Source organism: Alosa pseudoharengus, unplaced genomic scaffold (genome assembly GCF_046254945.1).
Source record: "Alosa pseudoharengus isolate Yale_2024_CS ecotype anadromous, Long Island Sound unplaced genomic scaffold, YU_APseudo_1.1 YU_APseudo_1.1_scf_7, whole genome shotgun sequence".
In the NCBI taxonomy this organism is placed as follows: domain Eukaryota; kingdom Metazoa; phylum Chordata; class Actinopteri; order Clupeiformes; family Clupeidae; genus Alosa; species Alosa pseudoharengus.
In genome coordinates this window covers 26,897,587-26,911,997 of record NW_027468859.1, presented here as the reverse complement: position 1 = coordinate 26,911,997, position 14,411 = coordinate 26,897,587, and the positions used below count along the sequence as shown (strand labels likewise).

Sequence of the window (14,411 nt, the reverse complement as noted above, 5' to 3'; positions counted from 1 at the left end):
TTATGTGCCTGGTGCTCTCAAGTGTCAGAATGAATCTGATAGACTCACAAGACAGGGCCCTGGGGTAAGATAATCCGGTAACTTCTTCCTTAATCGGTTTGTTTTTTTTCCCCTCAGTGGACATCTCTGACAGAACGTCTTTGATGACATGTAAAGTACGGGCGAAGGCGCTCACTGTCTCATCTGTTGCCATCTTGTTTGGTGGTCGGTCGGCATCTCCGTAAATTGAATGCATGAGCCAGTAGTTACAATACTCTAACCACATTACTGTGCGCTCTGGGATCTCTCTATATATCTTGGCTTTCCACTGCTCTTTCTGACACAGCGGAGTGCCTGCCCTGTACTGAAGGGGAAGAATCCCTTCTGGTCTCCAGCAAGCCTATCTGCGCTCCCCAGACGCGTTCTTGTTCATAAACAATCCCTCCCCGCCTCCCCTGTTCTAGCACGAGCCTCGTTTTCGTTCATTGTTGCTCTGACTCTTTGGTGTGATAGTTTAACAATGGCCCGAAACCCACCGGTATCAAAATATTTACACAAATCAGGACTTTCTCCTCTGGCAACATCTCCAGCAGACTGTTAAAAAAAACAGCTGGCAAGAACATGTCTGCGTTTTCAAATTCGCTCGGAGAAGGCCAGTCCCCCTCCATGTGAGGCCTCGACGGACACAGCATTCCTGTGAAGCCCCCACTTGTCTTTGTCCAGATCCCTCTGCCAAGAGACACAGAACAGCAGTAATCTGCTTGTATTCAGAACGTTTGCAGAATTCAATCAGCCACATACCAGAAAATTAGAAGTGGCTCAGAGCGAGCTTTCTACACAAACTGGGCCACCTCCTTTGTAATCCTTCATCATATCGGCAATACAGTACAGTGACTTAATGAACTTACTATTCTTAACCTGATAAAATGAATGTTCTTAACATGATGAACCTAAGATTCTACAGAACTTAGGGACATTTGTACAGCTTTTTTGACTTAATCATTTTAATCTTTGTAAGGTGTTCATATTTTTGTTACTCAGCTAATGTTCCCGGGTCTGGTGGACCCACCATATGAATAGGTTTTTAAATCAATACAGCCATAACAATTTATGTAAACCATACTTATCAGACGTGTGCTTTAGCTCAATTACCAGTGATACCAGTGGTTTAACCATTTATGGTTAATATTTGCCATTTACCCCTGTGAGATCACAAATTTTATGATCATATGAATGATTTATTTGTTTATTTGTGTTTTTTTTTGTGAGAAAATGCAGTAAAAAAGGAAATTCAAATACAAAGGTATAGGTGGAAAAACACCACCAAGGCCAATGAGTTTGATAAATAGCATCATTTTTCTTTTAGCATACATTGGATACAGGCCCCACAGACCCGAACACCTTACAAGGGCTTTGCTTTATGCAAGAACAAGGCTTGTACATCCTCCTGTAAACCTTTCCTGCGACTGTGACCAGTCTTCTTTAAAGCTGCAGTTGGCAAGATTTTTTTGATCATATTCACTTGAAACCGACACTATGCTCCGACAGAACAACATAAATCAGCCGGTTTAAAAAAAAAAACCCGCACTTCTACCTCCACCCAGAGCCTGTTATTTGTTTTGCAAAAATCCACAGCTCCCGGTTCTTCTGTAAACATTCAAAATGTTGGCTAAGTCCCCTCAATCTGTCAGACTTGCCAACTGCAGCTTTAATATTTAGAAGTCCTGAAGAACCTTGTTTTATCAGTGAAATACATTTCAACACTCTAGTTAAGCTCATACAACATTGGTGGCCATGTACACTGAAGGGCTCGGGGCACAAAATTCCCAACCGAATACAGTTGGTGTCATTTCTACATTGTAGAAATGATTCATTTGACATCTGTTCAAGTGCATTGAGACATCCATGTTATGTGCTCAAACCTGGGGTCAGAAAGAAGCACCCTCATCCACCTTACAGCAATTAAAGCTGATTAAGAGGAATAACTTCAGCTATTCTTTTTTGTGACGATACAAGCCACAAGACCCGAGAGACCTTCTGATCTTTCACGTTGAAGCTCTGGCTTCCCACAGTCCTGCAAGGACGAGATTTACGCCTATGTTTCCGGAACCACCAACCCTGTGAGCATAATTCTGAAGGGCTTTTGAAAAGAGATGCCGGGAAGTCAGGTAGGGGTCATGAAAACAATGTGATGATTGTTCTGTGATGTTATTATACGTATGGTGCAGATTTTGGCAAACGCTTTCTAGCAGGCCACAACGAGATTCTTTTAACCGAAATATTCTATTTGTATTCTCTGGATTACCTGTAGAAAAATTCTATATGTATTTTCTGGATTACCTGTAGAAATATTCTATTTGTATTCTCTGGATTACCTGTAGAAATCTTCATAACATTCTATTTGTGTTCTCTGGATTACCTGTAGAAATCTTCATTTTTACCAGTTTACTATTTGAACTTCACTCCGCTCCTGACTAATAGTTTAAAAAAAATACTCTCAAGCAATGAGATGTGACACAACAGTAGGAAACACTACACAGTTACTCTGATTATGGGGACCTACCCAGCTAGGTCATTTCCAGAGAGGAAAGGTACACAGCCCAAAAAGTGCCCACCCCTCTCATGACTGTTCCTCAACGTCCTCTGGGAGGCATGGTACAGGGAGGTTACCCCAGTGGACTTCCTGTCTTGTCCTCCTCCACTTCCTGCACGACCAGCGAAAACACCTTGATTTGCTTTGCGGTATTTATCATAAGATGCCTATCTGTATTCTGTTGTCAGTCATGCCTGTTGTTGGTGGCACCAGCTCCATCGCTTTTCTGACGAATTACAAAAACAGCAGAGCCAACGTGGGAGAGCACAATTTCCTTCTTCCAGCTCCTCTTTTCCAGTTGATTTTTCCAGTAACCTTTAAATATTTTTCTAAATGCCTCATATAGTGGGTGATTCAGGGGAAAGGATACATGCATCTCAAAAGAAGCTCTTTCCTCAATACGTGCGGTGTGCTGTTCATGAGTCTCTTTGGGTGGAAACCTGGAAAAGGGGAAAAAGATTGTTGCACTGAGCCAGTGGTGTGAAGGAGACGGAAATGTAATCACATCACATTTCCTCCTGTGGAGTAAGTTACCTCTATAAACTCTCTCTCTCACACACACACACACTCACTCACTCACACACACACACACACACACACATACACACACACACACACACACACACAGGCAGAAAGAGGGCAGAGTGCTCAGAACACCTTTCTTCCTCTCCCATCCTGATGCTGAGACCTAGAGCCCAACTAATGACAGAACAACCTGAAAAATGTATTAATCATTCATATTAATCATCCTATGCCCTTAATTGAATGCAATAATTGCCTAGATTTCTCTTGTTGACATGAATCACTGTCATTGTAAGTCATGCATTTATGATGTCATGATTTATGGTACCCACGTGTATGTAACACAATGATTTTTGCTATATCAGGGAAATCATAAATAGCTCCTCATAAAACCCAGTAATTTGTATGACCATTCAGAATCTAATGCATTGTGTGTTATTGGTCTGTCTTGGACATATTTCAAAGTAATTAAATGTTTCATATAATTAACCCAAACTCTTCTAATCACACTTCCCTCTTGCAATACATTCACACTCATTTAGCAGATGATACCAATTTTCATGATGGTAGGCCTACTTCAGGCTAGAATTTGACATCTAAAAGACAAAATTATCTTAAGAGGTAAATATTGGCTATGCAAGAAACAGAGGACCTTGGTTCTCACCGCCTGACAGTGGGCTCTGTTTAAGAATAACACAATCTATTTAACTAATGGGGACTATCAATAAGACTGACAATATTAAAAATATTTTGTATTTTAAATCCGACGTTACTATTGTGTTTCCATTCATTTAATTTCAAAGCAAACTATATTCGTGATAAGCTATGGGTTGGAATACGATTTTAACATAATCTGAAAAGTCTATGAAAAAGTCTCTCTAGACTGATGTTGGGCAGCACTCGATTACATTAGTCAAGTTAATCCCCAAATATAGACGACAGTTGGGGGAAAAAAGAAAGGTGGGTGGGGATTGGGGTTAAACGGTAGGTCACTTTTTACGTGTCCATATTCCTGACCGTTCCCTGACGCTGACTCGCAGGGAGGAGAAAGTTATTGGAAGACGATTAAGCAACTGCACCCGTCTAAACTTCGAGAGGAACTTCCTTCCTCTGTATTCAGCATGAATGGTTTATAAAGGTCTGCAGCAAGGTTCACAAGACAGCGTATATTCTACTTTGATACTCACGTCGTGACACGCCATAAAACTGTAAGCTCTAGTTCCCATCCCACCGTGTATGATGTCTAAAAGGAGCTCTTCGACGATGGCGGCGTCTATGCAAGTGATCCTGACTTTGACGTTCCTCTTGGACGTGGAATCATTCACCGGTTTCTGTGTGGACAATCAATGCTTTAGTGTACACGAAGACATGGCAGATTTTACTGCCGCAAGAAAGGTCTGTCAAGATTTAAACGGACATTTATTGACAGTGCGATCAAGCATATCAAACAGCGCCATCTCAACTTTATTGACCGACTTAAAAGGTGACTTCTGGATCGGGCTACAGTTTAATGGCAACTGTCCCCAAATCTCTGATTTGAAAGGATACAAATGGATAACGGGACAAGAAGAAGCCGACTTTCGCAACTGGGACAAGAACGACGCTGTTTGCCCTACCTCCGAACAGTGCGTAACGGTGTCCACAGACGACCTCAAGTGGAGGGAGAGATCGTGTACTGATAAAGTCGATGGATTTATATGCGAGTTTGGATTTGACTCAGGTTGTCAACCACTGTCGAATTCACAGATCCTAACATACCGGACACCGTATGGCATTGAGGGGCCTGAGCTTAACGTTTTGCCGTTTGGAAGTGTGGCAGAGCTCAATGGTGGGACTCAGTATATTTGCATTGGTAACTGGGAGAAATCACCGTGGACCTGTGAGGTCTTGAACGGCGGCTGCGAGCAGAAGTGTACCAGGGTTAATGGTAAACCTGTATGCACCTGTTCTCCTGGCTACTTGGTTGATGACCGCAACGGTCAATCCTGCCGTTTAGCTGCGAATGATCCTTGTAAGGGATCTGGGTGTGAGCAAATCTGCATTCCGCATAATGGAAGTTTCACCTGCCTTTGCGAACAAGGTTTTTCTCTGGATGTAGACGGCAAGAGCTGCAAAGACATAGATGACTGCGCAGATGAAAGAATTTGCGCGGGGGCTCACACGATGTGCGTAAATACGCACGGAGGTTTCCATTGCACTTGCAAGAAGGGGTTTGAAATGCAGAAAGGCTTTTGTGTGGATATCGACGAATGCGCTAAAATGCCATGTGAACACGAATGCATTAACACACCTGGCAGCTACAACTGCTCTTGCTATGAGAGACACAAGGTATCAGACGAAGACCGTCACAAATGCATATTGCATTGCCCTTACCAGGAATGTCCAGCTGTTTGTGACCCCAACGAAATTTTTCAGTGTGACTGTCCAGATGGTTTCATCATCGACGCTAGAGGAGATGACCGCTTTTGTGTTGATATCGACGAGTGTAATAATTTTTCTTGCGACCAGCATTGTGACAACAGCTTTGGTGGATACACCTGTTGGTGTGGTGAGGGATATGAGTTGGTGGACGACTATAAATGTGTACCAACTGAAGGATCAGGCTCCACGCCATCATATAGCGATGTCACCCCGACCGTCAAGTACACAACAGAGAGCCCGTCAGCTGTGACAGCCGGTGGTCTACTTGGAATTATTGTTTGTGTTGTGTGTGTCTTGGTCGCCCTGGTTTTGCTCGCTCACCGCTGTCTGAAGCGTCAAAGTGAACATTCGCTCATCGGTGCGCGTAAAAGCACTGACTTGCATGACTTGGAACAAATGACCACTGAAAACTACAAGCCAACATTTTCAGAAATTAAAAAATGAAAGGAGATAGAGGCCGTTTTTTATCATACCAAAACAGCTGATGCCTGGCCTTTCCCTGGAGTGAGACTTTTGTGCAGAAACACAAGATCTGCAGTTGGGTCCCTGAAACGCTGGCAACTGCAAAACTGTCACCTCCACAGTGAGGAGAGAATATGAAGAATATTTTTTTTAGATTTGTGTATATTAATGTAACTAAAATGCTATATGTACAGTACACGAGTGATACATTGTATTTGTTTTTAGAGAAGCACAACGGATTCTGAAAGGACATGGGTGAATGTTTCTTGGGGGGGAACTGTTTACTGTTGTTTGATGTCTATAAAATAAAAACAAATTATTGTAGGCCTATATGACACAGAAGTCTTTTTAAAGTGTGTCCGGCATGTCATTTTCTTTGCATTGCATAAATATATTAAATCATGATCGATCCAGTGAACATGTTTATACATTACAATGTTTTATATGCATTATTACATCGCTCACTGTCCACAGTAAATATACTGTATGATGCTATTGTTGTTAGTAAAAAATGTCAGCTGAAGAGAATCAAGTGAATATCAAAACTATATATGTCATATTATGTCATGGGTTAATCTTAAATGAATCGCTGCTTTAAATGCCTCACAAATCAACCATATGTGGTGCAAGCACCTGGCCTCTAACTCCTCTTGAAGAGTAGTCATTTTGCAGGGCCCCCCCCCCCCCATTCATAATTTTATTATTAGTTTTTAACTGTCATCAAATATAATTCAAATTAAGCTGTACACAGTAGCTTAACTTTCTGCATTTGGGTTCTAATTTGCATTTGGGTTCTAACGCATGTGCATCACCATCAACCTCCCATCCCTTGCTATCACCAAAACACACGTCAGTTTCAGTCAGCTGATATTAATGAGATAATATGCGGCGGGATCAGGCTAATCCTTTACCGCACAACCGAGCAAACTCGAAGCTTCAATCAGTGTGCGGACCTTTACTATTTCTTCTCAGTTACTTTTTTGGTTCAGCACCTGCACTCCTGTGATGGGCGCGCACTCCTTCGTTTCCCAAAATTATTCATACCCTTTTTAAACAATCACTGGAAACATCTTTATTTACCACCACAGCTCTCAAAATGGTTCATAATACCCACCAAGCCTCTTCATGTCTCCACAATGATTGTAGACTGCACCTTTTTAGCAGCAATCTGGGTTTTGAGGCAGGAACAATTATTTGCCATCACTTTGGCCTTGTGCTCACTTTTTTGACTTTACTTACTAACTTACATACTATTGGGGCAGGTCTCTCGGCACACTGCCTGATCTTTTCCTCCTAATCTTAATGTAGCCTCTTGTTTTAGTGTTACTGTTTACTTTGACAAAGTGACCAGGTCCCCCTGGTTGAAAAACATCCCAAAATAATCATTTTCTCACCCCCACAATTGAAATGGACATGGTGTCATTTGGGTTTAATGCTTCCCTTTTTTATACCAATCTTAGGCCATGTCCCTGGCTCAAAAAAATCCAGCGAAAGCTAAATTCTTTGTCCAAGTGTGCCCTTATAAAGGTTAAGCTGAGTTGTGCATGTTTGGAGAAGAGTGGAGAAAAATAGAATGAGAATTCTTTTATCAATTCTGTTGTGGTGTCTTTTACTTAATGGGCATATTTATATTTTATATTTATATTATGTTACATGTTTTTGGTAATCCAACTGATTATGTTACTGATTACAAAAATTTCAAAGTAATCTGACCCAACCCTGGCGAGGAATCATGGAGGAAAAGAGCCTTGACTGATAATGGATGGTCAACACAGCAGACTCTCGTCAGTGGTCAAGAGGGGACATAGATAGATAGATAGATAGATAGATAGATATATAGATAGAGAGATAGACAGATAGACAGATAGATAGATTGGGGTAAAACCAATACAACACAAAGCTAAGAAAAACAAGAATAAAAAAATGTAGAGCTTAATATGGAATCAAGTGTCCAGTAGGCCCATGTTAGGGATTTGAATTTAGTTTGGGCTGCTATAGGAAGCCAATGTGTTTCCTTTGGCTGATGAAAGATCAGAAGTACTGCTGCATTTGGAATAATCTGTAATGGTCTCATATCATAACAGGTAGGCCAGCTATCAATGTATTGCAATAGTCCAGTGGGAGGAACCATGGCCTGTACAATAAGTAGTGTTAAATCTTCCCAATGTAGTATAGGATAAACCGACACAGTCAGCTCCATGTTTACTTGTAAAGTTGTTTAAATGTTCATGTAATAAGCTTCTATTGGATTTATCCCCACAACACCTGTGCATACCATAAGAAAAAACTGAAAGAACTTGAAGTTGTTAAAGAGGGCCCTCTAGTGGTCCTATGATGACATAGTAAGATAGATAGAGATATCAATCTAGATTCAGTGATTAAATCTAAACACAACACAAACACAAAGTAGTTATTTTACCTTAATTAAAATAGTAAAATACCTTTGCACCCCTGGGGTGTGTAGAAACACTAGGCCTACTACAGCCTTTAATTGATGAATGGAGGTGCAAATTCCTTTCTTTAGCGATTTACATTAACTGTAGGTTATCACCACCAGTGCACTGTAAAAGTTTTTTCCAACTTGTGTGCCGTCACCACATTTAATTCCTACGTTTTGCCTGCATGGATACGCGACTGAGTGCGCATATAAATAATATGCAAGATGCAACAACCATTTCTAAGAGGCGTATAAACGGCAATTTCTGGCATTACTACTAGCATATGAATGCATTATTTATGTTGAAAGACGTGAAAGAAATGAATGACTCAGGCTTGCACAAATTCATCATTTAAAATAAAATGTTTCACTTTCGCTATATTGCGAGAATAGGCTACAATCAGAGGCGCACCTTGTCAACAGGCAAACCAGGCAACTGCTTGGAGCCCCGAGCCGCTAGGGGGCCCCGACCTGGTCTCAGCGCGTTTGCCGGTGGGTCAAGCGAGAATTTCGTCCATAGAGATTGAATGATGTATTTTGCGTGCTCCTGCCCTGTTGTACAAACAGTAGGCTACATCTGTACATAGGCCCTATGCTATGGCCTTATGAACAGCGGATCTGTGTTCAAAAAAGTTCAAAGAATCTGCACATATTTAGGCAACTGTGGTAAATGTCAATTGAGGGTGCAGTGATGACGGATCAACATCGGATTTTGGCATTTAGCCTATGAAGCTATAGTAGGCTAATGTTAATTGGCAGAAAGATTGAACATGGTTTGCTACATCTATACGACAGTAAACTTCAGCTAGCTAGCGGCAGTTACAACTAGTGAGATGGTTAACGTTATGTTTGTATTAGGGCTGTCAGCCATAACATGTTGATCGCGATTTGTTAGATTGCCCGATTGACGCAAAGTGTGTCAAAAAACACACCCTTTCTTCTTTGTTACATTGCTCCGGAACTGTTCATTGCAGCGAGATAAAAACTTTTATTGTGTGACAGAGCAGAAGTGGGGCTTTCCAACGAGACTACGCACGTGTCTGTACGATCAAGTATGAAAATAAAAGAAAATCATGAAATTAAATCAAATTGCATCATATTTACAGTCTATACTCCTCTGCGTTCACCTGCTCACCCATTACTATCGTTTGAATTACTCGCAAACCCGTGATCGCATAGATATGGCAAGCATATCAGATTAAAGAGGAGACACAGGGCTATCCACTAGTACCATGAATATCGATCCTTTTGACTTATAAAAACAGACGAAGTAACTGCAAAATAATGTCATGTACACAAACCAACGCTGCACACCCATTACTCTTGTTTGAATTACTCGCGGACCCGTGATCGGATAGATATGCCACGTACGTCAGATGAAAGAGGATCATTTGATATCAAGTACATCCTTCTGGGTTATAAAACAGACTAAGTGACGGCAAAATAACTGAAAATAACAAAATAACTTCATATAGCTGGACTTACCCCACGTTTACGATTTTTTTGTCTGTTTTTGTGGCAAAGCATGTTTATAATCCAACGCTATCGTGTGTTTCTCTATGGCAAAGCATGTTCATAATTCGTTTTTGAGATCCTAGCTAATTCCTGCATGACATCCAATTCAAGGCTCACATTGCATCCCAATTTGTTCAACAAAGAAACCCCTCTTTTGCCTCTACTTTGTTCATGGCAATGCAGTAAAAAGATGTTGTAGAGAATCATTATGAGTGCATACACCATGCACTCAAAATTATATTTTGTGAGATACATGTCAAAATATAAGAATTTTTATAATACGCTTTTTGAATTTTTATTATTTAACATAATAACCTAATAGTAATATAACATAATGGTGATAACACTTGTCGGTAGGGCCCCCTTGGAATTTTTGCTTGGGGCCCCCACAGACCCTAGAATCGCCTCTGGCTACAATATGGAAAATGTTTCAAAGTTCCCTTTGAGTCTGATCGGCCCCAAAAATGTATGGGATTTCCTTAGCCTGTGCTACACCTTTCCAACAAGTTTTGTGAAAATTGTACCGGTAGCTGCGATATTGTTGACAGCCCTACCTCACCGCAGTAGGTTTACCTTAATTAAAATAGTAAAATACCTTTGCACCACCATGTACGTGGTTTAGTGACAAACTTGGCAAAGTCAATTCTCAGCAAAAAATATGGTAGCCTACCATAAGGCTACTCAGTACATTTAAAATTGACGAAAAGGGCAATCCTCACATTATGCTACTTTAAGGAAAATATTTAAACTATTATGTCCCCATCAATATAACTTATTATTTAATCTCTCTTCTATTACAGTAATATCAATGAGCAAGATATAACATGGTGCATTCTGGCCATACATTTTAACATTTAACATTACTTACTTGAAGTACATGTGTAATGTTAAGTTTTGAGTTGAAATATAGTTATCGATCTGATTAAAATGACATAAAAATTAAATCTGTTTTTGAGCGCTGATGGAACTATGGTGAAAGCCCATTGGTTTTTCGTCATCATCATTGAAGACAAATAATTGGACATTGTGCTCTACGATCTCTTTGTTGTAACTTTTATAGTGTGGTAGTAGTAGGGCAATTCCACAGAAAATTGACTTTTTGTCACATCCATAATGCCATGCCAGTAAAATGCCTTGGCATTTGTTTGATGTGAATGATAATTCATTTTTTGTGCATTTTTTCTCATGTACATTCTTCAGCCAAAAATTGCAAATGCTCAAATTTCATGTAATCATTCACATCATACCATACCATCACATTTTATTGGCGTTATGGATGTTACAAAAAATTTAATTTTCCATGGAATTGCCCAGTAGCATTGCATAATACAAGCCTCTTGCACTAGTAAGCCCTCTCGTGGGCTTGTCATCACTTTTGTCTTCAGGAGCTGAACTTCTTTGGCAACAAGATAAAGTGATTCAAACCAGCTATGTTCTTAAGAAATATGACCAATCTCATTGCCTCAGCTAGGTTTCCTGAGAAGAAAGGTACTGGCCAATAAAAACATAAAATAAAACCACGTTTAAACATAAATAAATATTTTCACAAATAAGTCAAAATCAGGTTAAGAAATAAATAAAACGGTTGGATAAAATCCAAAGGTAAAGTTAAGTTAAAAGTAAAAATAAATAAATTAAATTAAACCTCCAATAAAACCTCAGACTGAACTTAAAGCAAGAGAAAAACAAACAATCTATGGAAGGACAGGATCTGATGTACAATGGAAGAGTGTTCCAGAGCTTGGTAGTCCATGAGCCAGGGCCCCAAATTTGGGCCATCGGTATCATCTGGGGGGACTAAGTCTCATAGTGACGAGATTTTTGGCAAGGTATACACTAGAAGAATCACGATAGCAGTGCAGAGGGTGGTAGCGAAATCACTTTTTTCAGCTCATGAAGTTACTAACCCCCTAAGATAAATTCAGTTTTTAAAATCTGGTGTATATCTTGTTTGTGCTCATGATAGGGATATTGACAATATTCTATAATATGGTGCTTGGTATCATTGGAAAGGGGACCTAGGCTTTCATTTAAGCCCAGTGCTGAACCTGTCTGACAAACACAGACGTCACATGACTTCTTTAAACCAGAAATAGCACACATTTTCTCACAATTTCCGCCTAAACTATGCTTTCTTTTATCCCTGTGGTTTGACAGAACACCAGGGACACAAAACTCAACAACTTCAATACTCAAGGCACTCTGATGATTCAGAAAATGTACAAAATATACAATATAGCTATACTATTTATTTGTGAGAGCCTTAAATTACTTGTGTAGCCAGCACAAGTCTTCAAAATAGAATGGAGCCAATAGAATGGACAAATAGAATACCCTATTAGTCCAGGGCCAAATGGCTTAGTTTTTGAGATACCTCCACCCAATCATGTTTTTTTTTATATCTTTGATATGTCTAGTTTATGAAATGGATTGTTGTATAAAAATATTTACTGCACAACGGTAATTGTGAAAATTCCGGATTCTGTAAAAAGGACATTATTTGCTTTGTCACATATAGACCCTTTCAACAAGGTAAACAAAAACAATGCTTGAACATTCTATTTGGGCCCCAATCTACTTCCTCTGCACTAAGATAACATATGGAATGTTAAAAAGGAAGTCTTGTGGGGCCAACTATGTAAGGGATAACGGCCGCCGAGGTGTCCTGTTATACGGAATTAATGGACGAGGGCGAGGGGCAAAAACTCCCCGACGCGCAGCGGAGGGGAGTTGCCTCCGCCCAAGTCCATTAATTCCGTATAACTGGACACACCTCGGAGGCCGTTATCCCGCTTATCACCCGGTTGCCACTGTAAACACTGTAAACACGCGGTTCTGCACTGTAAAAAAAGAAATGGTTGCGACAACTCAAATTTTCTAGGCAACATGATGCAAGAGATTTTTGAGTTTTCTCAACTCAAGTTTACTACTGTTGACCTTACAAAGGTTTTTGAGTTTAGCCAACTTAGATTTTTTTGTTGCCCTTTCAAAGGTTTTTGAGTTTAGCCAACTTCCTTTTTTGTTGACCTTACAAAGGTTTTTGAGTTTAGCCAACTTAGTTTTTTTTTGTTGCCCTTACAAATATTTTTCAGTTTAGCCAACTTCGTTTTTTGTTGACCTTACAAAGGTTTTTGAGTTTAGCCAACTTAAAGTTTTTTGATGACCAAACCAGGTTATTCTCCTTACAATAACAAAGAAAGGTTTTTTTTTAGCATGTAGTTCTACCTTCAAGTCTCAAGTTATCTGTACCCTAAAATTATGAAATGTTAAATATAATTGAAGCTGATTATACATTTTGGTACATTTTCCTTAACATAATTTTCAGTGTCCCGCAAGCGGGATGGTTACCCCCCTCCCCCACACATTCTAAATCAATTGTATGCACCATATCGCTATGTAGCATAGTAATGTTATACTGTACACCATTTCAAAGCTTTGACTCTTGGGAGTCTAAAAATGACAACTTTTTTTCATGTACAATCTGTATAGTGCTCTACATTTTCAGATTAATCGTATAATGTCTCAATTAAATTTGATCCAAAATGCCCCCCTCCGCTTTTGGTGCTACCCTGACTTCTGGCTGCAGTGCAGCGGCAGCACAATAAGTAGATGCAACATATTGGGTACTGAAATATTCACAAGAATCCACAGAAATTCAATCTTTTTGTTGTGTTATCCAATATCAGTTGTATAGATGTATAGTCTATCTTATACAGACTCATTGAACAAAGTAAATGCAAAAATAGAGGCCTTTTTGTAATTATTCCATATTTTGTGTAGTCAGTCTATATCAGAACACCTGCCATACAATCTAAATAGTTCACAAGAAACCTCAAAGTGTTACCTTTCATTTGAGACCAGGATTATACTTCTACACAAAGGGGTTAATGTGCAGTAAGCATTTGATTGTCAGTATGCATTTTGGATAACAAAAAGTCCTATAGGGAGTTTGAATAGGCATTTTACAAAACGATGTGTGCATACCATGTTTATTTCTGAGGAAACACATAAAACTAGCACTGAGCATATATGCAACTCTTAACTCTCAACTCAGAGGGTAAAAGAGAAATGACTCAACAGTCTACAGACATTTACTGCAAAAGCTTTGTTTTGAGCGACCTGATGCGCTATGAGCATAGGGACCCAAGCTCAAAAAAGATGGTCTGAATTGCTTCAAAGGTATACTTTAGCAATTTTGGATATTCAATGTTTATGGCATACAAAAGGCCAAAGGCAGGTATGCAAAGGCAGGCTGGAGGTCAGGTAAGTCATGCAGTATGATTTGTCCTTCCAACACAACATGTACATCTCGCACAATTGGTGATATGGTGGCATCCTCATCTTCATAGACAGTCAGAATGCCAACAGACACACCTTGGACCACAGCATCCGCAGGGTCAGTCTCCTAAAGAAATCAGAAACAATATTAAATACAAAGCAAAACAGTTACACCGATATTCTACCATTATGCTACGGACTTTT

At 39.8% G+C, this 14,411-nt stretch overlaps 1 protein-coding gene across 1 annotated transcript; it reads left to right on the top strand.

The window, feature by feature from the left end:
- Window positions 1-4,106: 4,106 nt before the first annotated feature.
- Window positions 4,107-6,309, top strand: LOC143109883 (thrombomodulin-like). The gene has a single exon (XM_076272690.1). It carries the CDS (start codon window positions 4,331-4,333, stop codon window positions 5,957-5,959), a length of 1,629 nt encoding a protein of 542 aa, XP_076128805.1. The 5' UTR covers window positions 4,107-4,330; the 3' UTR covers window positions 5,960-6,309.
- The last annotated feature ends 8,102 nt before the right edge of the window (window positions 6,310-14,411 follow it).

Bases quoted from the DNA above. Each gene is read 5' to 3' on its own strand.
- LOC143109883 (XM_076272690.1), top strand. From the start codon at position 4,331: ATGATGTCTAAAAGGAGCTCTTCGACGATGGCGGCGTCTATGCAAGTG.